The sequence below is a fragment of the Coloeus monedula genome (assembly GCF_965178545.1).
Source record: "Coloeus monedula genome assembly, chromosome: 18".
In the NCBI taxonomy this organism is placed as follows: domain Eukaryota; kingdom Metazoa; phylum Chordata; class Aves; order Passeriformes; family Corvidae; genus Coloeus; species Coloeus monedula.
Genome location: NC_138798.1, coordinates 2,400,625 through 2,425,610, shown reverse-complemented (window position 1 = coordinate 2,425,610; position 24,986 = coordinate 2,400,625). Strand labels below are relative to the sequence as shown.

Genomic DNA, 24,986 nt, shown 5'->3' with positions numbered 1-24,986 from the left:
CCCCTGTTGAAGCATGAGGAAAATCGAGTGAGTCTTGTACTAGGAAGAAAATGCACTTGGGATTTGGCTTGCACCAGAGGTAAGCACACCACTGACTTCCCACAGGCAGTGACAGCTGCTGGCCTGAGAAGAAGGTGGGCACCTATTCCTCCTCCCTGTCATCTCTGCTCCTGCTGATGACACCTTTAGCACACTGGGGCAGGAGGATGCAGCCCAAGAAAGCACTTAAGCACCCAGACAGGTCTAATGGCTTGGCCAGGAAAACTCACACTCCTAAAATTGTGTTTCAGTGGATGAAGCACCCCATGCTGTGGACTCCACCTCCCCACAGGTGGATACCCTTCCCCCCAGAGGGAAAAGCAGCAGTATAGGGAACACCAAGATACAGCCAAAAAAGCTGCTGTTGCTGGCCAGGGTGGGTGAGGAGCAGGCTCTGGCAGAGGCAGGAGAGCCCGTGTCCCATAAATTGGCATCACCAATAGCCTTAGAGGTACTCCAGCCACGAGTGAGAACAGCCAGGAAACGCCCATCTTGAACCATCTGCACCCTGGAAAGGGATGAACCTTCCCCAGCACTGCAGGGATCTGTCCCTTCCTGCCTGCACACAGCCACACCATGGTGGCACACCGAAGGCTCCAACCACGGGAAGAGCCACGAGCCCTGTGCTGTTCTCAGGTGGCCCAAACCACAGGACAGGGGACAAGAGCTCCCCGGGAAGCCACGGCTCAAACCATGGGCTGCAAAGCCATGTTTGGCATCAGCCCTGGCACAGAAGCAGCAGTTCCAGCTGCCAGCTCTTCCCTGGTGTCCTCCTAAGGCACCCTATCACACATCCTCACTCCCATGGGATAAACTCCAAGAACTCCAAAGAACGAGCCAGCAGAAAGGATCAGACACATCTTCTACTTCTCTTGGGGAAAATATTTGTGTTTTAAAAAAAGTCAACGCATCCAAAACTTGGCTGCATTGTTCTGGAAACCCACAAAAATTCTGCCAAGTGGTGGGGTGTGTAGCAAGGGATTTCAGACAAGAGGGTTTGATGGCCTATCAGGAAACGAAAGTTTGCCACTAAGTGGAGGCTCTTTAAAAACATCTCATTAGAAGAAAAAATACAAATCTAATTATAGCTGAAATACAGTAGAGAATTAAACTCTGCTTGTTGTGGCGTAGCACTGTATGGGTATTAAAGGGCCAGATGCTGGGATAAGGATGTGAGGAGGGGCTGGAGGCAGCACACCTGACTGCAGCCCACGACAGCTACTCCTGGGAGCCGTGGGAAATGGCAAAGCAAAATAGGTCAGGGTTCCCAGACAGGGACAAAATGGATTTCTTAAAGGTCTGCCACGAAAGCCAGGCTGGGACTGTGACCTTTACAGGGAGAGAGCGGGATGAGAGATGAGTCTTGACGGCCCCACACTCCCTCCCTCCTCCCAGCAGTGGCTGCCCAAGACCTCCCTACTCTCCCCAGATGCAAGACAGGGCAGCAGTGTTGAAGGGACTCAAGATGCCATCATTAGCCATAGCCTGGGCTCCTACAGCACCCACAGGCCAACGCATTTCCAAGTGGAAGAGGTGCCCCCTCCAGGAAAGAGACCCTTTGGCTGGACCATGAGCTACAGAGGGACCACTGCAGCCTGCAGCACTGGTGGGAAGGTGGGTGATATTTCAGGAAGGCCCCATCCCATGCTGGAGACACTTGCCTGATGAAGCCAAGGATGTTACACACGCACCCAGCTGCCATCACCTGCGTACTGGGATGCTCCACCTGCCCAGGGAGAGCAGAGCCTTCCAGCCACGGGGCATCTCTGAAAACCACTTTCAAAGAGACAAGGGGAGAACACAGGAAACTCAGCCTGATGGAAGGGGAAACCCTGGAGCTCTTCCACCCGGCCGGCTCCACCTCCATCACCAGGTGGGAGTGTTGTACTCCCGGAGAGCCCTTCGCTGAGCTCAGCGCCCAGGGAGGCTCCGGCGCCACTGCGGAGAACAGCCCAGCAGTTTATTTCTCCTTCAGATCCCCGGTACCGCTGCCAGGAATAAATGCATAAGGATTATCCTTCCCTGTCAGGAAGAGCGGGAGAGAGGACTCAGCGAGAGATTTAAGCGCATATGGCGCATGAATGAGCGGGGGATGGCTGACGGAGGTGGCCTCCTGCCAGGGGTGTGCAGGGTTTGGGGAAGGTTTCTCAGCTTGCTGAAGACGTTTGCTTCTTGCAAAGTCCAGGCAGAGCCTTCCCTGCCATTTTTGGAACAACCAGAAAGAGAGAGATGGTGGATTGTGGTTGGTTGGTTGGGATTTTTTTTTTGCACAGCCTTTCCATACAAATGTATTTAATTACCCTGAGAAGGCCTCCCAAAGACAGAGGGGAAAAGCATTAGGATATTCCGGCTGCATACAATTTCTCCCCTGCTCCACTGACATTCCTGCAGGAGCAGTATCTGTTCCAGGCTCATTGCTTTCCCTCACTCGTCCTCCTGCACTGACAGCTCGGATGCACAGATGCACAAAACGTTCCTGGAGCATCTCAGACAGGACCCCCTGCTCCAAAAACACTTCTTCCCAGATGTGCTAGCTCTGCTGGAGGACCGGGAGGGGGATGGCTCCAGCCAGAGGGGAAGGAGGCCATACTGGGGGGGTCAGTTTTGCTACCATGACTTTGCCACCATGTGCCAAAAAAGAAAAAAAAAATTAAATAAAAGGAAGGGAGGGGAGATTTTACTGCCAACAGCCACTTTTACCTTCTTCCCCATTTAAGAGAGCATTTTTGTGGGCAGGAAGAATCATAAAATTTGTTCATAGGGAAGAAATAAAGCAACTGAGCTGCCAACAATAGAAACCCCATTTCCTTACAGAAGGACAGTTTGGTTTGAACGGCAAGGAGTGTATGCTGCTCCTGTCAGCATCAGCAGCAGCTCCTCAGCATCCCTGAAAAGTCAGGCAGTGGACTGCTGGAGTTGTCAGTGTTTGGTGAAGGAAAATATAGATGGGGAAGATCAAGTGCATGCTCATTCTCGAGGAGCTCCAACAAACTGCCCAAGCAGAGGTTTCGCTCCATTCCCAAATTCCTACTGCAGCGGCAACCCCTTGGGAAAGGTCACTCCTCTTGGGCAGTTTGGGATTAGCAGCCATCAGGGAGTTCAGAAACTCACCCCAAGCAAAGGAAATAAAACAACCAGAAAGAAAGAGGCAGAGAAGTGGTTTGCTTTAAGAAGTGAAAGCCCTTAAGTCTGTGGGTTTTTTCACAGACATCCCTGAAGGTTTTGTCATATTAATCTCTTAATGGGTTTATGGTAATTATGTACAGGCCAACACCGAGTGGGCCATCCTTCTACTGGGGAGTGCTCCTGTGCAGGGTAAAGCTGCAACCAGGAAGATCAGATTCAAATCCCTGCTCAACCACAGCCCTGACTGGAGCCAGACCAGATGCTGCTCATGGCTGCAGAGCAGGAAAGCCCCAGAGAAAGGGGACTGGATGCACTGGAAGGGCCATTTGGTCGTTGCAGCAATGTTTTAAACAGGCCAGTACTGAATACCGGCAGCAAGAGCACTGCGGAGAGACAATTGCTGGAAGGGAAAAAGAAAAGACCTTGTGCTACGCTGGGCTGTACAGACGACCCGAATGACCCAGGCTGTGCTTCCAGCTCTGCTGCTTACCCTTACATATCCACTGCCAAGTCACCGAGGACACATTTTTCTCCCTTTTGGGTTCTCTGACATGCAAAGAGCCTACAAGCTGGGTTTCCAAAGCTCCCTCCCTCATCTTGCAACTACCAGCTCCAGACTGCCGGCAGAGCAGACACCACCCATGTCACGACAGGGAGCAGGGACACAGATGATCCTGGGGCACTGGCACTGCTACTTCCCCCCCTCTGTGGCCATGCAGAGGCAAGGACAGGGCCTGTGACACCATGCAGAAGCAAGGACACATGTCCCCCTCCAGACCACAGCCTCTCACCTGCTTCTTCTTCAGCTTGGAGATCTGCTGCTCCACCATGGTGATCTCGCGGTCCACGCGGTCCATGTTCTGAATGAGCTCCTCCTTGGAGAGCCGGGCGGGCAGCAGGTCCAGCTCGGCGTCAGGGTGAGCAGGGCTCACGGGCGACACGGGCTCCAGTTTGCCAGGCAGGCCACGATCCTGGGAAGCGTAAAACAGCCAGATCATCTCTCTCCCAGGAGACTCTGGATCCTTCTCTCATCCTCCCACAGCTCCCTGGCCCATTCCCAGCCTTCTGAAATACACAAAACCCTCAAAAAAACCTGCTAGACTAGGGAGTACCAGCTGTCAGATCACATCACCACAGTGCTCCACAACCTCCAGCATCTCCAGAGAGAACCAGGTTACTCTCCCAGGGACATGACAGCAGCTCTTCCTCCTGACAAAGCCTCAGAGGCTCCCACCACCTTGAGTGCTGCTCATGTTCTTACAGGATCAATAAACCCATCCATATTCAGCAGCTCCCAGCACCACTGTCCCTTCAGAGGGCTCAAGGCTACATCTTCTCTGCAAAAATGAGACACCACAGTCACGTCCTCCTCAGACACAGGCACAGAGACAAGCAGCATTAACCATGCGGAAGGAGAAGGGGCTATGAGGGCAGCCCCTGGGAGGAAAGAGAGCTCCCAGCTCCTTCGTGGAGGTCTTCCTCCATCTCTTCCGAAACTCTGGGGATACTCTTGAGTGTTGGATGTTGAATGCATCCATCCATATATGGAGAGAAATGGAATAGGTGAGTCAAGATAAAAATAGACTGAATTGATGTTTTTCAAATTCTCGGTGAAGAGGCTCTCAGCTCAACAAAACCCTTCAAGTCAGAGACTGGAGAAATCACCAAAACCTCCGTGGCTGTGACAGGGAGCAGCTCTAATGGCCCAGGGCTAAGGGCAGAGGGAAAACACATGGTAACGCTCAGCTTTGCCGCCAGCAGTGCAACAACTTTGCTGAGCCCAACTAGCTGGCATCCCAGGAGCATCCTGCAGCCACGCTGCCTCTCCTGCACACCACCCTTCCCCTCTCCAGCTCCAAGAAAAGGAGCCCATTTTCTGCCAACACAAGCTGCGTGCCTGGATGAGCCTGCCCACCACGGATGAGCGCACCTGGGATGAAGCAGCTGTTTAACAGCCACCGGCCACACAGACGGGGATCACGGCACACCACCAGCTACCCTGACCCAGGACACTCCTCTCTGGCAGCCACCCAACGCCTTAATTAAAAGTTTATCTATTCATTTGCTTAGTGAGTGGATGGATTTCTCTTCCTGGAGGGGGAGAAGGGGAGCGGTGGCTCCGTTTGTAACCCTAAACCACTGCCAGGCTGGGCAGCCAGCACACTGCAGCTGCTGTGGAGGGGAGGGAACGGGAGGGATGGGGGGAGGCAAACAAGGGAAGAAGTTCACACAACTTTGCTACCTTCATTACAGCAGCCCTGTAGAAAGACAACACTGTTCTGCACCAGCTGGTGCTGAGCACCCTCCCCTCCGTGCTGACACAGCCACGGGTGAAAGGCCAGGGCTGACCCTCAGGCCAGGCTGGTCCTTCTGCCATGATGGAGGTGGATGGTGGCTTGGGAACCCCTCTGTGCTCCCCCATCTAACCAGGCACGTGGATGATGGCTCTGGGTTACTCACCAGCCATGCTGCAGCTCATGCTGAACGTGGTGAGTGTGCAGATACTGCCCTGGCACTGCTCGGCACCTGTCCCCACTGGCTGCAGCCTGGAGGCACCAGTGCCCTTCCCACTGCTGCCATCAAGGGACAGAAGACAAAGGAGCACCCCAAAACCCCGCTCTCACTGTCCTGCCTCGTGCCCATCCAGCCCCAGGAGCACAAAGGCACCAGAAAGGCTAAGCTGGTTGTATCCAGCATCCATTCAGAAGAGAAACCAGAAGAACATGAAAGCTTTCTGGAGAATCCTCAAGAGAAGATCCCATCTTGTTTTATTTTCCCAGCATTAGGCATCAAAAATGGTCAGTCTGCTGCAGTGGGAAGGCTTTGTGTTCTCCACAACTGGGGTTTTTTTGTGGTTTTGGGTTTTTTTTTCAAGTCATGAGGAGCAGGACAACCACAAGAAGCCAAAAGATAAATTAGGTGTTCATAAAATCTCGTTCAGATTAAGGTACAGGAAAGGGAAGTGGCAGTGGCTTGTAGGTGGGTAGGTTTTTCTAAAGGAAAGGAAGTTACCTGCCAAAAATGCAGGAGAGAAAGGCTCCTCTCTGTGCACATGAAACAAATGACACTTTCTCACATCTGCCAATATGCAAGACAGGGCATCTTTAAACTTCTGCTTGGCACAAAACCCCTTGGAAACCTGGTTCCTGATACATTTTTATCTTTTCACCTTGCAGAATCTGAAGCAAAAGGGCAGCAAAGCTGAGTAAGGGAAATAGCTGCAAGTCACAGCACAAACATCACCATCATCTGGTATTAGGAGATGATTACAGCAATAGAGAGAGGCAACGTCCTTGGACCTCACATACTGGGCACTGTCATGTCACAAGCACCTCTCTAAATCAACAAAATGACAAGCAGCAAAAAGAAGGAAAAACCAAAACTAAAGGCAAAAAAAAAAAAAATCTTGTCTGTGCAGTGGTGACATCCAAAAAGCAGAGCTCATGGATTTATGCAAGGTATAAAGAAGCCCTTCTAAATCACAAAAGTGGGTTGGAAAGTGGTTTGCAAAGACCAGAATCCACTCAGAGCGTGGGGAAGACCCCAATGGTCAGAGATATTTCAACTAGTGTTCTGCTTCCTACAGCTCTCAAGAAACCCTCAACATATATTCCCCTGCTTTAGACAGTGTCATATCCTGAAAAAGTGCAGTGTGAAATGTGAAATTCTTCTCATCAACATGAAGTCACAGACTTCCAAAGCAGCAAGAGCTGCGAGAGGTGGAATAAATCTGCTGGAGGGAAGAAAACAATTACTGCATTACTCAAGTTGATTTTTTTCTCAGTAATTATGCTGTTTCCATGTGATTTGTTTTTACACATGGCTAACAGCTACTGCAGGTCCTGTTTATCCCTGGCCTTGTTTTGTGATTTATATGATAACAAGGGTGGGTGTGTGGGGGGCAGAAGCTGCACAAACCTCCCCGCAGCAAGAGGAGGTGCTGGCACTGAAGAAAACAATTATCACTGAGGAGGTTGTCAAAGAGCAAGGCCAGGCTTTGGGGTGGGTTTCCTCTACACAATTAGGAATAAAAATCCCCAACACAGATAATGGAGCAAGCCTGCTATTTGCTATTAGGCAGTGACTTCAAAAACATGTGAGAAAGAGAGGTAGGAAAAGGATAAGCCAGCTGCCTGTTGATGCCTTGAAGAGCAAATAAGTCTCCAGGTAAAATTGATGTCCCTGCCTTCAGACACACCGACATCTGGTTCACAAGAAAAAATTACACTGGGAACACCAACCGTGGTGCCAGGACACACTGGAACCTGCACCAGCCCATCTCCACCTGCTTATCTGCATTACTGACCCAGCTTGTGATACTCACAGGGAAGTCATGTGCGTTGGAGGGATAGAGGAGGGCGTCTGTGCCACGCCTCAGCTCAGCACCCACAGCTGGATGCAGCCCAGCCTCCCTGAAGGATCATTTTTCTCGGCTGCTTCCCACCCTCAGGAGGCAGCAGATCGGTAGCTCTGCTCCATCTGCACCTAACTCTCTCTGCAAAGCGCATTTTAACCTTGCTGATCCCTTGACTGCATCAGCTGCCTCTTCAGAATTCCACAGTGGAGCTTCCAAATCTTCACACCCCATCAGTGTGTCCCAAGTGAAGAGAGCCACTTGCCTGGGACAACCCTCGGGATCTCCAGCACAGCACACGGTGTTTGCCCTACATATCATCTTCGGTAAGCCTGGGTCTCTCTCTGCCTTTCTAATCCAGATCATTAGTGATGTTCCCCCAAGCCCAGGACAGAGATTTAGGGATGCCAACATCATCTCTTCCACAGTCTGTTCACTTTCTAATTATCAGCCAGCAGCAGCATTTCCTGCTGGAGCACCAGGAGGGATTAAGAGGTGTTATCTTCAACTCCTGCCCACTCGCACATCTCGTGTCCTCATGGGCTGGAGAAGATTGCCAAAGCAGGCAGGATAGGCTGAGGCCACTCAATTTGTGCTCAAATTAATTCCCAAAAAACCTCATAAGAACTTGTGAGATCAGAGGATCTCCTTGTGGGAATGCCTCCACCACCCAAGCCTCTTGCAGCAGCACTGAGCCAGTGAACATTCCAGCACTCCACCAGCCACCACCCCTCCCACACCCCCATGCATGTGGGGCTGTGCACCACAGGGCAGAGCCAGCAGCTCGTCCTGCCTGTCCAGGAGCCCAGGGATGAGCAGCATCACACTCTGAGCAGACACTGAGCCCCCAGGGCTTCCCACACTCCCCGGGACGGGAACAGAGCAGGAAAACCAACACCCCACTCCTCCATCCGTCAGGTTTCCAGGTAAAAACATGCATATAAAACTCCTAAGTGAGCCAAATGCAGACTAAAGGAATTTATTTTTTTAATTGGAAAACTGTCCAACACATTCTGAACTATCTTAAGCCCCAGCATGACACCACTGACAGAGGGAAAACGTTATGGAGCTGAAAACTAATGTCTCGTTTCCCCAGGGAGATGCACGAGTACAAAAAGTCAGGGAGCCTGAGCAGTGAAAAGTACATCGAGTTACTGCAATTCTTTTGTTCATGGCCATCTGCTGTGCTAACGGCTCTTTCTGCAGCCTGGCCTGTCAAACAAGGGTTTAGTTCTTAAATACTGCTGGGCTCTCGCTGGGCTGCGTCCCCGCGTGCTCGGAGGGCTGCCGAAGCACGAGGGAGACGCGTGTGTGCTCCAGGGAGCACCCGTGGTGCTGTTCAGCAGCCAGGAGCACATGGGTGTTCCCCTGCAAGGCCAGCCAGTGCTCCCTTGGGATGCCAGGTGTGGGACCAAGGCATCACCCACCTCCTTCCTCCGTCCCCACGCTCCATGGCATGTGCAGAACAGGGATCGCTTTCACTGGATGCAGCCCAGTACGTGCTCTCATGGGAATTCATGAAGCTGGAGACCAAGGAGCTGTCTGAAGACAAAGCCAGGTTTTCTTAAACTTAATTTCTTTTTTTAAAATAAATCTGACTTTACGAGAAGGCCCACGAAATTCCTTTCCTCCGTAATCCAGCTGAATTCCACACAGACAGAGCAGAAAACATCCCAACAATTTCTAAGCTTGCACGAAAGTAGGTCAAAAAACTTCCCCAGTGTTTCAACAGCTTGAAGCAATTTAATTGCAAAACCAGTACCAAATGCTGACCCCTCCCTCCCCACACTCCCCCCATCCCCGGCAGATTTACGAGGGTGGTAAAACCTCGCCAGCCAGAGCCTCAGATAAATGCAGTAACCAAAGCCTTGTATCTGGTCTTGCAAAACTTGCTTGTGCTCAAAAGAGCCTCTCCAGGGTGTTACAGTGAACAGACGCTGCTTCTGGATCTCAGGACTGCAGAATTCCACAGAAGCACCACGAACACGGCTTATGGACTCAGAGGCAGCCCAAAATAGCGGGTCAAATCCGGAAAACCTTACTCAGGCAAACTCCCACAGCCGCCGAAGGCATTACCCCGACAAATGGATGCTGTGCCTTCCATTCCCTTCCTGCGTTTCCCCATTAGTGGATAATAATTGCACTGAATGCAAATACTCCCCACTGACTTGGAGGAGTGATGAATCCTCACCTACCCATCTCCTCATTACAACGAGGAGCTAATTGCTCCACCTCTCATTAAGAATTCCCCAACACTGCCTATTCTGCATCCCTGGATTTTCAGCTGACCTTAAGTTTGTTCAAACAGTGACTGTCTGGACCGAAATTTTCCATGCTGAATATCGGCTTCAGGCATTTCTAGTCTTTTTTCTTTTTCTTTTTTTTTTTTTCCTAAACAGTGAATTTCAGCCAAAACAACTCTGTCACTTCCAAGAACAAGTTTACAAGAAAATATGCCTTTCTGCAACATTCAGAAAGATTCTGGGAACTTTTTCTTTGAGCATCTTCAGTACAGTTGATACATCTGGTAAGACTCTCTGCCAGCGATTTGCCTTTTGTTAACACTGAAAAAGTGTCCAAGTCAAAGAAAAAAAAAATTAATAAAAATCTCATCTTGATGCTTGCCCTAAGGGAATGACTTGGAACTGAGCAGGCAAGTGGAATGGGGTCCTGGTTCTGGGAAGCTCCAGGAGAGGTACTGCACTCTGCCTGCAGTTCTGCAAAGGGAAGGAAAGGGCTGAGCTGGAAGGACCATACTGGCGTGTGTGGAGCATTCCAGGCAAGTGCCCTAAAAGAGCTGTAAATAAATGCATGGTCTGGGCAGGTAAAGCCTGAGACCACCCACCAGATGGTAAGGATGGAGCAATGCAGCCGGTGACCTGCTCAGCACAGGACAGAGCCTGTGCCAGGCACTGAACAGAGGGGCAGGCACAGCAAGACAGGGTCCTGCTGCTTCCAGCAAACAAGGGGAGGACAAGGTAAGGTTGTCAGAGAAGCCCACAGAGCAGCAAGCTCTTCCACTCCTCCATCTGCAACTTTAATGCTCTTTCAGTAATTTGTTCACCCAGCAGCCACCAGTGCTGACACTGCACACGCAAGCACATGTTTGAAGTTTCTTAAAAAGGACCAAACTGTGAAAAACGCCTCCGAGTACATGAAATGCCAAAGCAGGGAGGGAGATTTTTAATTGCCCAGTTTGGCACTCAGCCAGGCAGCAGGGTCACCCCCGGCTGCAGAACCACATTTTAAGGTAATGGGGAGCTCATGGCAGAGCCTGGCTCTTCCTCGCTGGGGCTCAAACCTCCCTCGCATTCCCTGGGGCTCGCTGACTTCGGGCAGCTTTCACAGGAACCTCTAAATCATCACCAGGGCCTGTTTTTGCATTTCTACATGTGCCTGCTGCTCAGGGAGTTTCTTTAGGGAGGCAGGGAGGGTCCCTGCCTGGGGAATACAGGTACAATCCCCAAACCTCCTGCAGCAGCCTAGGAAGCACCTTGTCACCTAACCCAACAAACCTCAGGGGAACGGAACACTCTCTGCATGCTTTTGAAAGCTTTAGCCTCTTTTTTTTTTTTTTTGGCTATACCACCCATCCTCTTTTAATTACCACATGCAGTGATGCAAGTTCTGAGTCTTTCCAGCACGTCAACCAGGCAGGGATGAAGCATCAAGGTCCATGTTAATCCCAGAAGGCAAGTTCCCTCTGACAGAGGATGCTGGAATAACCCCTGCCAAATCACAGCTGTCCCTCAAGCAGGTAGAAAGCCCTCCAAGCCCTAGATGCCACATGAAAAGCAAGCTCGAGTTTTGTAAAAGAGGCTTCTGCAGAAAGAAGTCCCTTTTTACACCAGTGCAATACTCCAGTGAACAGCACAAATGCCACTGCCCTGGTGGGACAGTGCCTACATCCACACCCATCAGTCCTGCACAAGCGGGAGCCGGGCACAACATCCGCTTACATCTGCTCTCCACTGAGCATCCCGTCAAAAATACATAATTTCACGCCAACTGGAAGAGCTACATGAGCCAAAAGAGCAGGCGGGCAACCAGTCAGCGGGACTGGAGCCATTGCAGCGTCATGTGTTGGAAACACGGGGCCGGATCCTGAGCCAGGCTCAGCACCAGCACACCCAACACTGTCCTGGGGTGCTGGGACATGAGAGCCCCAAGAAGGGCAGCACAGAGCTCCACAGCACGGATAGGGCAGCAAACCTCCTCCTCTGCTTCCAGACAGGGTGCTCCCAGGTGGGGCTTGCTCGGCTCCGGCTGTGCCCCAGGAAGCTCCAGCTCATTCACTGGGTGATGCCAGGTGCATCCTCCAGCACATGGACAAACACGGGGGAGGGAAAATCCACCACGGCAGCTTCTCCAAACCTCACTGATTTAAAAATAAAAAATTGAGGGGAAATGAAAAGACAAAAGCCCTTCTCAGCCTGGTGTTATCAAGCAGAGGAAATGAGACTTCTAAAGCTCCCATTCAGAGAGGAGTGGGGGAGAGAAATCCCACTCCAGACGCACTTGAACGAACAGCTTTTGAAATGGAAATGTTGCTCTTCAGAAACATTTAAATTTCCTCCTATTGCCAGGGAGGAGGCAGGAGGCCGAGGAGGAGCAGGGACTCCTCAGCCACACACATCCCAGCGGGATACACACAGGGCAGCACTCAGCAGCCCTGTGAAGCAGGGATTTGTCTGGGAGTTAATCAGGATGGCACACAACATCAATATTGGGAAGTTGGCTTGAAGGGGAATCAAATTTAGAGGGGAGGGAAGGGAATGATTGAAGACAGCTCTATTTAACCACTAATGCTGCAAGTGAGATACACTTAAAGGCAGTTCACACTCCCTCCCTCCCTCCCAGCCATCATCCAAAATTATTTTCCCCAAATCCTGGAGATTGAGCTGCCCACTGAGGCGGAGATTGACTGATGGAGAAAGGAAATGCAAGCAAGATCTAAAATGGTTTAAAGAGCAGTGGCTGACGCGTGTTGTGGGACAACCAGACCTTCTCTTGCACGCAAGAGCCATTGCACCAAGCCAAGGTTACCAACAACTCCCCTGGCACTCACAACACATCCAGCACAGGATGATGAGTCCCAGCACCACACCCCTGTTCAACCCCAGCGACTCCTGTTCCAACTGTGTCAGCTCACAAAACTGAGATTACTGCTCCTACAGGAACCCACTGAGCTCTGCTTGCCAGCTCCGTGTCACCACCTCCTCACTCCAATGCCTTCAGGGTCACCCAGCCTACAGGCTCCTCCTGGCTGTGCTCTCAGGTACATAAAGCGGGACATCAAATACCTCTCGGCTGTAAAAACCATGAGGGACACAGCGGGGACGACACCTCCTGAGGAATCCAGCAGCACCCCGACATCCCCCAAGGCCGCACACAGCGCATCCACTGACTGTCCCAAACACCCCACGGGCAGCGGTGCTCCGGTGGCACCTGGGGACACGCACGGGTGGGGATGTGGGGCACAGCCTCAGCTGCTGGCAGCGGCTCCCATGGTGGTGCCTCGGCAGAGGCGGCACAGCACGGACAGCAGCCCGGCAGGATCCGTGCTGACAGGAGCACGGGTGGTGCACAGCAGCCGTCAGCTGCACCATCCATCAGAGCCGGCCGCCGGCTGCGCTCAATGCTTTATTGTTCTAATAATTGTGCAGACACGTGGAAGGGGCTGCCTCGACATTCGCCGCTTGTTTGAGGAGCCATTTCCTTCTCTGCTCCGCCTGGTTTTCCATCAGGAAAAATGCATCCTGCGGCAGCAGGCGGGGGGCAGTGCCGGCCATGCCCAGCGCCATCCCCAGCTGGAGGGGCAGGAAGGTGCGAGCAAACAGCATCCCCCAGCACCAGGAAACAGGCGGGTGCTGGTCCAGACCCCAGCTGGCAGCCAAGCCCTCCACCTCAACAAGCCCAGGAAAGCACGTAAAATAAACCTTTCAGGAGAGTTTTGGGTTTACATGGAGCATTTTTTTGCCATAATAGCCCTCCCCCCACATGCAGCAGGTAGAGATGGCCACAGGGTGCAGGGACCATCAGGGTGTCTCATACGTGTTACACCTTCAGCATCACCCAGCTCTGTGATCAGAGCAAGACTGATCATGAAAAAACCAAATACCAACCAAGAGCACGGGACAGAGCAGCTCCCGAAGGCTCAGAGCAGGAACACCATTTCTAACTGTGAATGGCTGTGGGAGTTGCTCAAGCCACAAACCTCTGCCCAGCCTGTTCCTGCAAAAACCATGAAGCACCTCTGCTTCCCCAGACCAGGGCATTACAGAAAAACCTGAACATCTCAGCTCCCATAGCACGAATAAGCCCACAGTGAATTTGTTATTATCTGTTAGCAAAGCAGCAGCTTCCCACCAAGACTGGAATTTCCATCTTGGTTTGGCAGGCACAGGGCTGTGAAATGATTACTGTGTTTACTTTTCCTTTGCTAACTATAAAATCCCATTCCGCTGCCCTGCCAAGAATGACTGAAGCTAATAAAATTCAGGCATTTGGAAGAAAGCAATAATAAACCTCCCTTTTGGGGCCTTTATGATGAAATTTCCCCACTCCAATCAGCGATTATGCTGCATTCATGAACACTAGCGATGTCTCCAAGTGCACCCAGATTGACTCAAATCAATATTTAGCTTTGCTCGAGACTGGGAGTCTTTCTCCTTGTGGCAGCTGAAGGCAGAATCACTGAACAAGGCTAGAAGAAGCCTTTGAAAAAAAAGCTTACAAGAATAGGAGGCAGCATATATAAATATATATATGTATTGGTGTGTGTATTAAAAAATGTAGGCTTTTAAATTACTTAAAAACCTTTAAGAAGTATACACACATGAATTCATAAATTCACACGTCTCCCTCCAAATACATTAAAAGCAGCCTTTCATATAATGCACTGTATATATTTATACACACATACCTGCCTGTTCTTTAGTTTTTAGTGTTTGAAAGCCTGCAATGTTCCTGTGTTTACATCTGCCACTCTGCTGCCGAGGCAGAAATACATTAGCTGCTGGGGGCAATCTGTTCTACATCATACCTGAGCTGAGATAAAATAACACAGACCCGAAAATCAGCTTGAAATAAAAGCCTGTGCTCGGCTTGGTCACGTAACCACGTGGGACAGCTTGATCTGCACTGGGCAATGGTTTTTTCTTCAGCAGCCACCAGAACGACAGCATCCAAAGTGGAGATCAGAAGGCAGAAATGATCACTGCTGCTCCTCAGGGAACAGCACAGGAGGAGAGAAATCAGACCCTGCCAGGGCAGTGACCAGAGCAGATTGCTCAGAGTCAAGCCCAGGAAGCATTACAGCGCAGGCAGAGGAGGGGATACAGTGCCACGGCAGCAGGATGCCAGGGGCTCTGCAGCCCTGGGAGAGCCCCTCAGGACACAGCAGAGGACTGGGAAACACCACAGCCACTGCCCATCTCCTCTCCTGCTTGGCACTGCCAGAGGACAGCGTGCCGCTGCTTCCTCTCAGGAGAGGGCACTGGATGCAGGATTAAGGCTGGATGAAGGTGAGCAGAACCTGGGCAGAACACTAGCACCTGCAGAAAATGCTCTGTCAGAGCACTGAGATGACCAAAGAGTAACTAGACAGAGGTCAAGACTGCAAGGAGGTGCTTCAGGTCATTTCATCCCACACTGCTTCCCTCCCACTAATTTCTACTTTTGATCCACCAAACCTGGGGTAGGACAAGAGCACACTGCTCCCGCCTTGAGCCAGCTCTGCTGCTGGGTAAAAGCCCGTTTCCAAGGGCAGAGGGAACAGACTCCACTGTGCTCTCGCTCCTTATCCTCCTGGATAAAGGTGCCAAGAATTAGAATTACATTTTTCGAGAGCAGCAGAACAAGCCAAGGGCCTGTCAGCTTGTCCTAAAACAACCCCTCTCCGCTTGCCGAGCGCGCAGCCAGCATTCCTGACACACACCAGCGTCCATCGCCCCCCGGCCCCCCCATGCAGCCCGAGGCTGCGGAGCCAAAAAAACCCTCTGAATGTGCTCTGCCTTAAACACAGCCAAAGAGTTTTTCTGTTTAAAAAGCAAGTTTAGGTCCAAAAAGAAAGGAGGTTTTCAGCGAGTGATTTTAACTAGGCCCTTTGGCACCCGACAGCTCCTCTCTTGTTATCGATGCTAAGGGTGTTGTTAAGAGATGAGGCTCCACGAAGCACGAACGTGAAGTCACAGAGCTTCAGCAAGGGCTGTTGCCATGTTCAATATGTTATTACAGCTCCATCACCACAGGCACAAAGAGCAGCAACTCGTCTCTGCCAAATCCATCTCTGAAATCACTCCCCCACTCCATCCCCTCCAGCAGCAGCAGGCAAACACAACTGACTGCTGTTGCATCTCCTCCACAGCTTCCACCCCACGCTGGGAAGGAAGGTATTAGCATGAAATACCCTCCTCCTCAAAACACAGCACCCAGAATCAATCTGATGGGTGTCACAACTCACTGGCTTTCATTGTGTGAGTCAGGACTGTTGATGGGCTGCATTTCCCAACCATGGAAAAGTACAGTGCCAAAAATGTGCTCGGTGCTGTACGTCCATGGACAAATCACCCAGGGTGCTCCCAGGAAGTGCTAGGAAGACCTTTGGATAGGAGGGGCATGCAGGGATGCTGATCTCTCAGATGTACATGCTTGCAAATTGGTAACAACCTCCTGCTGCTTGGTCACCTGCACTATCTGGGCAGATCCTACATAACCCATTCCAGAGCGTGTCTGGATCCAGAGCAATGCTCCATGCCTGACAGCACCCACACCCCCTCCCAGAACACGAGGGGAAAGTAAGAAAAACAGATCAGGCTGAGACTGCAAGGGGGGAAAAATAGCCAGGATGTCCCTCTTGGTACCAGGACTGAATTCTTTCATTTACATTTATTCCAGGAGAGGGGTTCTTTTTTAACACAAATGAACACAACTGGTTGAGCACAGGCAAAAGTGTTCGACACCCCACACCATCCTCGTGCTCTGGAGCAATGCTGGACACCAGCACCAGTTCCTGCCATACCAACACTATTTCCTAAGTCCCACTTGACTAGCACTCCTCTCTCCTGCATTTCCAGGACAAAACAGGCCACATTACAATTCTCGCTATCAGATAAAATAGATGCACACCATATGTACACTTCATAGATGGAGAAGAGAAGTCTCCACGGATCCACACAGCACACCCAGCTCAGCACGCTGCCTACTGCAAGCACAAAGAGCCAGCAATGTTTCTTCCAATTACAGGGGTGAGGCACACAAAGTCAAGGGACTTTCTTTGCCTCCAGCAGATCAGGTGAGATGCTGCACTGCGCGAGTCTTGTAACATTGACCGAGTGGAACAGAAAAGTCCAATTATGTAAATGATGGAGCAGGTTCCCGAGAAGCAGTCAGCCTTATCACACCGTCCTTCGCTGCCGCTGTGGCTTGAAAGGCAATTTACAAGGTTGTTTTGGATGTCGATCACCACAAACGAGCTGAAGAAGTGTGAAACAGCCTGTGCTTGAGGCACCGTCAGTTCTCCTGTTGGTTTTCCAGCTGCACTGAGCCTTGGCCCCACTGCCCATGGCTGGGGGACCACTGCAGGCTGCAGCAGACAGGGTGGGGGAGAGCAGGGCTGCAGGCAGCTCAGGGAAAAGGTTCAAGGTTTTACATCCTGCCTCTAGTATGTTTCTGCAGCCCATGAGGGCTTTTCCTGCCATACCCAAGTCTCTCAGACCATAGTTCAGTTCTTTGGCCACAGCAACTTCAGCTGAGAAATGGAATACAACCAGTTGTCTTGCAGTCATGGTACTCCTTCCCTTCATCCCTTAGCCTAGGTCTGGATGGAGGAGCCAAACATCTCACAAGGACTACACAACGCCCAAAAGCATCTGTTTCTCAAATGAAACCAGGTGAGCCCATGCATGGGACCGAGATTGCAGATACAGCACTCCTTGGGCTGTTCCCTTGGCTTCCTGTCCCACGCTGGTGCATGGCACGGGCTGCTGGCAACCCCTTGCAGCCACCCTGGCATGGTGGGCAATGGAATGGACCACCAGGCATGCCAGGAGAGCCACTCTGCTTGCACACCACAGGCACGCGCTCCCAAAGGCGTGTGTTCACATGTAGCTGAGCAGGGGTTGACACGCTCACACTCATCCCATCCTCCTGTGATTTGGAAATTATCGTCGGAGCAGGGAGGAAAGCAGGGGGGGAAATCCAGCCAGAAGTGTTTGTGCTGTGGCAACATGAACAACGCAAATATTTCAGCTTTTAAATATGTTTGGAATGACAAAGAATGCCAACATGTCCCTCATCTTCCCAGAAATAGCTTTGAATCATTACTCCCCTAACGTAAATTCCCCACCCCACCGAATAATTTTTTGCAACCAGATTTTTATCAGGCACAAGTCGACAGTGTGAGCAAGCGCACAGCAGATGGGTGGGTGTCACACACGTCACAGGAGGATCCTCCTGACTCGACAACCCCATGCCACTCGCTCCTGATGGGTGCCCAGCTCCACTGGCTCAGCTTCACAGGGAGAGCCCAGCTGCAAGGAGAGTTAACAAGAACTGCTGTTCTCTGCAGGGGAAGGAGGACAAAAGCAGGAAAGACGTAGGTGTGTTTGTACCCACTAAAATTGTTTCATTTCACTGCTCAGATCTGAGGTTAGAGCTACTTCCACAGAAGTCCACTCCTCCAAGAAGTGGTGTGGAGGCCACACAGCATGTGCAGGCTTTGCACGGAGCACCCCACACTCGTCGGGACAGGAAGTTCTTTTCGTGGCTGTGTGTTTGAGGAATTTCATTTCCCACAGGGCTGGTCAAGCCTGGCACTGGCACAAGTCTCTGCATCTCACTTGGGTTTTGGATAACTGGGATCGAACAACAGGGTGCTGGCAGCATTGGTGTGTCCCCCGTCCATCAGCACTACCACAGGATCCCTCTGCCTGGGTGTTCTGCAGGGCTTGCTGGCAGCCAGCCCTTCCCCGCCAGATGTGGGCACAGCCACAGCTGGCCAAGGAAGCATCTCCCTCTCTCACGGCAGAGATGCACGGCTGGGGAAACTGGGACTTGTGCTGTCACTCGGTCCCCGCTTGCAGACATTCCCCAAAAGCCCAACAAACAAGCCCAGAGCTCTTTTGCTCAAGTGAAAAACAACCTCCAGTGGGGAAGGGAGAGCCCAGTGTGATCCCCACTGCAGACTCAGAGGCTATGGGAGGACACACACCCAGGGACGGCCGACGCTCGCAGCTTGTTCCATTCTCCAGCCCCTCTGCGCTATTGTTCCACAGCAATAAATCACGGGGAGGCACTGGAATTCTGGGCTGTTTTCTACAAGAGGGAGCCTGGGGTGCCGGAACCGAGATGCTGCCTCGCTGTGCCTGCTAATTCCCTCGGCGAGCGCCGTGCTGAGCCCTCCACTCCCACGCATCCCGTCGGAGCACCACGGCTCTCCCAGTTCAAAGCACTGCTTCGTGTCCACCCCCTCCGCTCCCTTCCCCCAGCCCTGGATTACTCAATTAGAGATTATGCTTTTGCCAGTTACCTCCAAGCCAACTGGGGCCTCTGCCAAGGTCAACACAAGTTCCAGCCAGTTTCATTAATAACTGCGAGACCAACCCACTGGAAACTCTGAGAGGTTAATCCCAGCAACAGATCAATGTTCCCGTAACAAAGCCATGGAGCAGAAACGCAACTGCTGATTTACCAGCCAGCCCAGCTATCTGTGCTGGGAGCTGTGGCACTGCTCCTCCACCCTGTACCAGGGCAAACCCTGCTGCAAGAGACCTGAGCCTCCCACTCCCCTCCCCTGGCACATTCAGCAAGGGATGGAGCAGGGAGCAGGGACCAGCACTGCCAAGGCACTGGCCAGTGAAGCGAGGAGGAAGCAAAGCTCCCAAAAGGCCTTTCTGCTGTCCTCGGTGCCCCGCCAGCCTGCAGCCAGGGCAGGAGTTAGCAGGCTAGCCAAGAGCCTTTTCTATCCCATAGCCTGTCTTCCAGGAGTTCATTGTAAATTGGGCTCTGGAACGGGCAGCCAGTGTGAAATTTGGCATGTATGCTGCTGGCTTCAATGCATCATTAAAAAGGCATTTCAAATGTGTTAATTCCTCCTTTTTCAATTAATTGCTTTTAAAGCTACATTGATATGCATCAAAGCAAAGTACCTTTTGCCCTAATTTCTGTTTTGCCATACCTATTTCCTGATCTTGGTGCTGTCTTTTCCAAGACTACCCCCCCCCCACCACTTTTCTGATTCCATTTTTCAGTCTGTGACACAACAAAAACACTCACGCAGAAAGGGAAGAAATTAAAACCTTTGCACAATGTAAAACAGAGTCCAAGTCCTAACAACACATGGCTTCTTAACTGCCTTTTTCCATCCACAGTTGTTAATTATTTTACAAAAGAGGGAAGTGGCATTGTCCCTTGTACAGATGGGGAAATCTGAGATAGAGAAAGGGGAAGAGACTTACCGGGTGACCAGCAGCCTGCCAGGGCAGATGGCAGCAAGGTTCAGGTTTCCTAAGCCTCCACCCAGCCCCATTCCCGTGGGATTACATGGCTCCCTGTAAGTGAATTCCTGTTGGAGCAACAGGCCACTCAGAAGTGCAGCCAGCCAGCTCTTGCCAGGCGACTAAGTGCAGATCAGAACTGACTCACATCCTATAGGAAGGAGCAGCAAACCACATAGGCGGTGGAAGAGCAGTCTTAAAAATGGGGAGAAGAACAAGTGAAAGCATAATGGGAATAAGAAGAGATGGAAGGGGAGAGGCAGGATGAAGCTCCAGCTCTGGAGAGGGGAGAGCAGGCTGACTGACCAGATGTGCCATGCCCCCTGTGGGGCAGGATCATGGACAGCACCAGCTGTGCACGTGTGTGCAGGGACAGGGATCGTGCACAGCATCACTGGCCTGCTCTGGGGCTGTCTGCTTTACTCCTGGCTGCTGTTACATGATGGAGGTCCGTGACTTTACTGGAAAGAAAGCAGAAGCCACCGAGGGTCCTGGGAACCAGCTCCTGCATCTCTGCCAAGAACACACCTGGCAAAGCCACATCACAGCAGCTTTTCCAGTGAATCCCACACCCAGGCACACTGCTTAAGTTGTTCTGCTTATTGTAACCCAGATAAAGGGAGCAACTTCCCAGCTGGCACAGAGGGCACAGGGAGGTTTCATTTCTCTCCAGCAGACTGAGCTCACCAGAGCCCTCCAGGCCACATCCAGCAGCAGGAGCCCAGGACCACAGCACTGCAGCAACATGACAACACACAACAGCAGGGAAAAAGATGATGAAGTGGGGTAAAGCAGGCCAGAAAACAATCTTCTGCCTCTGGCTTGAAAAGAAACACCAGTGTTTGAGGATATGAGCAATGTGAGGTTCACAAGGAAAGGTATTATCTTTTTCTTGTCCAAGTGAGATTTAGCTGAAAGCTGCTGCTTTTGAAAGGCATGCTGCCCAAAAGTGTTTCTGCTTTCTCCAGTGAGAATGCGCTGATCCAAGAGCTTCTCCTTACAAAGTAAGTCTTGCTTGGAGTGAGGCTGCAGTGATACTGAACAGGGTTCAAGGGGCCCAGCTCTCCTCCTGTTTGGGAGAGGTAGATGAGGAACAAAAGACATGAGAAATCCACTTCTCTTCAGGGGGGAAAAAAACTCTGAAGCCTGTTACCAGCAGTTGCACCATCAATTGCTCCATCTGTGTTCAGAGCATAAATTATGGCTCAAAACAAAGGCCTTGGAAAGGTGCAGGAACGGCACTGACTTCTCTCCCCTGGGCTGAAGGTTGGTAAATCCTGTTATCAATGGTTATCAGGGATGTACTAAACTCATATCCCATCACAGACCTGATTCTGCATCTCAGCTCAACGGCTGCTCTGAAACCAGGAGAGACCAAGACATATCCACTGCCCAAGAGCAACATCCATTACAGTCACATCCCCTAGGACAGTCAGGCTGGCGCCCAGAGCATGTAACCAAACCCCTGCCCTTTTTATTGAGGGCTTTGTGGAGCTCTTACTGTGCAAAAATGAGCTCAGTCTGCAAAATCACCATGAAAACCAGTCCTAGCAGTATTACCCCAGTGAGCAAATCAAGCTCCTCCCCACACAGTGACTGCAACAACGAGGAATGGGGTAACGGGTAAGGGAACAACTCCTGGGATACTCTGAACAACCAGCAGTGTGTTTAGCAATCCTGGGCTCACGTGGTGCATCTCACCCAAAGAGCTCACCCGGCTGGCACAGCTGCCCTAGATAAAGTATTGAGCGACTCTGTCAGACACTGAGTCAGCAGCACAGACAGAACAGCAAACACCTCTCTGCAGCTCTGGTCACTGGGACACATGTCCTGCCCCCATGTGTGTGCCACTGCTCCAGGACACAGAGCCTCTCAGGAAGGTCTTTATCACCTGTCCTAGGTGGCGAGTTCAGAGCCCAGTGCTGAATTCCACCGTGGCTGGCTTAGCGTGGGTGCAACAAAGGGTCTGTGTCCACAGCCGGGATCTGCCAGCGCCCAGAGCTGTGCCCAAAGGGCAGACTCAGCTCTTTGCATTTCCCCCCGGACCCACACCCACAGGAGCTCCTCCAACAAGCCGAGGCTCAGAGCAATGCACATGCTGGCTTCAGGAGCTTTTCCACGACCTTAATGTGCACCAGCAGTTTATAGACTAGTCTGAGGACAACTACTCGGTGCCAAAACACTGCTATTAGCCCAATTTCCCCAAGCTGCAGAGGCAGATATAGCCCGTGTCCCAGACTTGCCTTCTGCTCCCAGCCACTTGAACAGCACTGAGATCATCCAGTCTTGCAGTGAGCTCCATCAAACCCATTCTGGAAGCTCCTGATAGCTTAGAGTGACTAATCCCAGCTCCACTCAGGCTCTCACCAGCCAGGGACACCACATTTTCTTCTTCCTTCCAGACACTAAAACTACAAATGGCTCCACTAAAAGCATAATCTTGTCTTGCTGAATTGTATCTCGGCTCTCTCTGTCTTTCATTAACAAATGTTTTAAGTCCCATAAAATGCATGTAATTCTTGGAGACGTGTCACAGCCCGAGAAGCAAATGCAGCCCCTAAACTGATAAACTAATTCCTCAAGAGCAGCTCTGCCTATTAGAAACAAATAGTTGAGACAATCCATTTTTTCTGGTGAGAGGTCGAACTGGTGGGAATAATGTGAAGACAGAAAAGCCATCCTAGTTTCCTCACATCTTTGGGGCAGTCTATTTTCTGTTCTGTGGACAACAGTGCATTTTCCCCATCAGCCACCCAACCAACATCCCCTGAGGACATTCTATGCTTCAGAGCCTTCAGGCCTCCCTTGACATCTGAGCTACTCCAGAGTTAAATACCCTTCTCATTAAAGACAGGTCCGAGGGATCTCAGCTAAAGCCCTCCGGTACTGTACAGATACGAGATGTCTGAATATACCTAGGAAGAGCTTTCTGGTCCATGTGTTATTTCAATCAGCTCCCACAGGGACACACACAGCAAACCATCCCCATCACCCTGGGGACAGATGTGACTTCCCTTTCATTTCACTGAGGGCTTGGGCAATTCCCAAGCCCAGCCTGCAGCTGCACCAACCCTCAGCACTGGCATGCGAGTCAGCTGCCCCCACTGCATTTATCCAGCAAGACTTTCCTACCAACCAGGAGCATGTTCAAACTCACGGTAAAATCAAACACAATTTACCCCAAGAGAACACGAAAGTAAATCCAAACAGGCACACACACAAGGGTTTTCTCTTTGCAACATTTATTCCATGTGCAGAGGGGACAATTGTAAGTAAACGATTTGCTTTGTTAAATAAGACTGGGACAAGGGAGGCTTTCCTGGGGAAGATTATATTAAAGAACCACCAGAAACTGATTCCAGCCCTTCAAACACCAATATTAAATAAAGAGATGTGATAAATGAGAAGTGTCAAACAAAAATCAAATCAAGGCAGAGTACCCAGAAAAGCCAGACATGACCATCCTTAATTCAGCCTACAGGAGCTTCCAAATTGTTCTGGTGCAACTAATAGCCCAGTAAAAAAAGCCCACGACTGTAACAGTTATGGGAAAAGCTGATATGCTTCTGTTCCCCTGAAGTGGTCACCCCACCTCGGGGAAAACCATCCAGTACCACCAAGCACTGCTCGATGCATTGGGAACCACGATCCCTGCTGAATCCAGCAGCGGCTCAGAACCTCAAAGGCAGCTCTACACAAGCCCAAAATGCAGACCCCGCACCCAGCTGGCAGCTCAGGCCATCAGCCCCTTACCTTTGAGAGATCCTCGGTGCCTCCCTGCTGGCTCTGGTTCAGGAGAGGCGAGTGCCGCATCAGCGGGTCCTGCAGCAGGTCCAGGCGCGGCCTCTTGGTTTCAATGAACTCCAAGTCCGACGGCTTGGTCAGGTCAGAGAGATAGGAATGCCCCTCGGTTCTCAGGTGCAGCTCCTGAGATCTGGGGACAAAGGGAAAGGAGCCTTTAGGAAAGAAACTACCTCCGCTCTCCCCTGCTCCACAATTGCAAACCACTCGAGGAGGACAGGGCTCAACATCTGCCCATTTTCCAGAAGGATCCATGGGGGAAGGCCAGGTGGTCGTGCACTCAAACATCTCAGGTCTCTGCAGACCCAAATGCACAGCCCCATAGCCCAGCTGCTGGGCATGGTGCATGTCCTGGAGCAGGACCAAGGGGCCACCCCGCTGTGCCCCTCCTCAGCACCGCTGCCGTGTCACCTGGAAAGCCCCGCTGTCATCTCCTGTCCCACCAGCGCAGTGGGTGGCTGTCCCTACACTGGAACAAACTGAGTAAGGCTGCAGGTCTGAGCCTTCCCCATCATGACACATAGGTTGGGCTGGTCAGAAAGAGGCAAAGCTTGGAAAATCCTCAAATCTGCCCCATAAATCCTCCAGTGCCTCCAAGACCGGGCAGAACACGCCCTTCCGTCACGTCTGTCTTATTTAGTCAAAGGTAGCTGCCCCAGTGTTTATATTTAGTGTCTTCTATAGGAATACCAAAGATTATATGTTGGGGAAAAAATGCCTACTCCTCCATGGCTAGACAGTAGGGATTTATTTTTCCAGGATCAGGGAGGAAAGAAACCAGCCACATGTAGTTGCATGTCTCTGACACAGACCTGGCAGGCTGTAAAGGCACATTATCCAGTGATACCAACTGCACCAACGAGTCACATCGAGCTCAAACATCTTTTACCTGTTAAATATGATGCAGTTGGTAGTACCCAGAGAGTGGGCTTGGTTTTGCTTTTTTAAAACAAATGTTGAACTTTTTTTTTTGTAGCTCTGTTTTCCTTAGCAGGATTCTCTTGTGGGAATTGTAAAGGGATCCTACAAAAATACATTAAACCTTTTACTATGCCCTAGAATCAGCTTTGCTGCAGCAGCTCCAAGGGTGTGTTTTTAACACTTCACGCAGAAGTGCGTCTTAAAAAAAAAATAAAAATAAAATGAAGCACAGGAGATTCAAAGCTTGT

The 24,986-nt window shown here is 51.1% G+C and overlaps 1 protein-coding gene across 7 annotated transcripts in view; it reads right to left on the bottom strand.

Annotated features, from left to right (window-relative positions):
• Positions 1 to 24,986, bottom strand: part of NCOR2 (nuclear receptor corepressor 2) — a 228,483-nt gene that overhangs the window by 110,365 nt on the left and 93,132 nt on the right. For all 7 annotated transcript variants that reach the window (XM_082293756.1, XM_082293762.1, XM_082293759.1 and 4 more), the window contains exons 4-5: positions 23,770 to 23,950; positions 3,957 to 4,136 (exon numbers count right to left, since the gene is read on the bottom strand). In XM_082293756.1, coding sequence (XP_082149882.1) covers positions 3,957 to 4,136; positions 23,770 to 23,950 — 361 coding nt within the window. The remainder of the gene's footprint in view (positions 1 to 3,956; positions 4,137 to 23,769; positions 23,951 to 24,986) is intronic.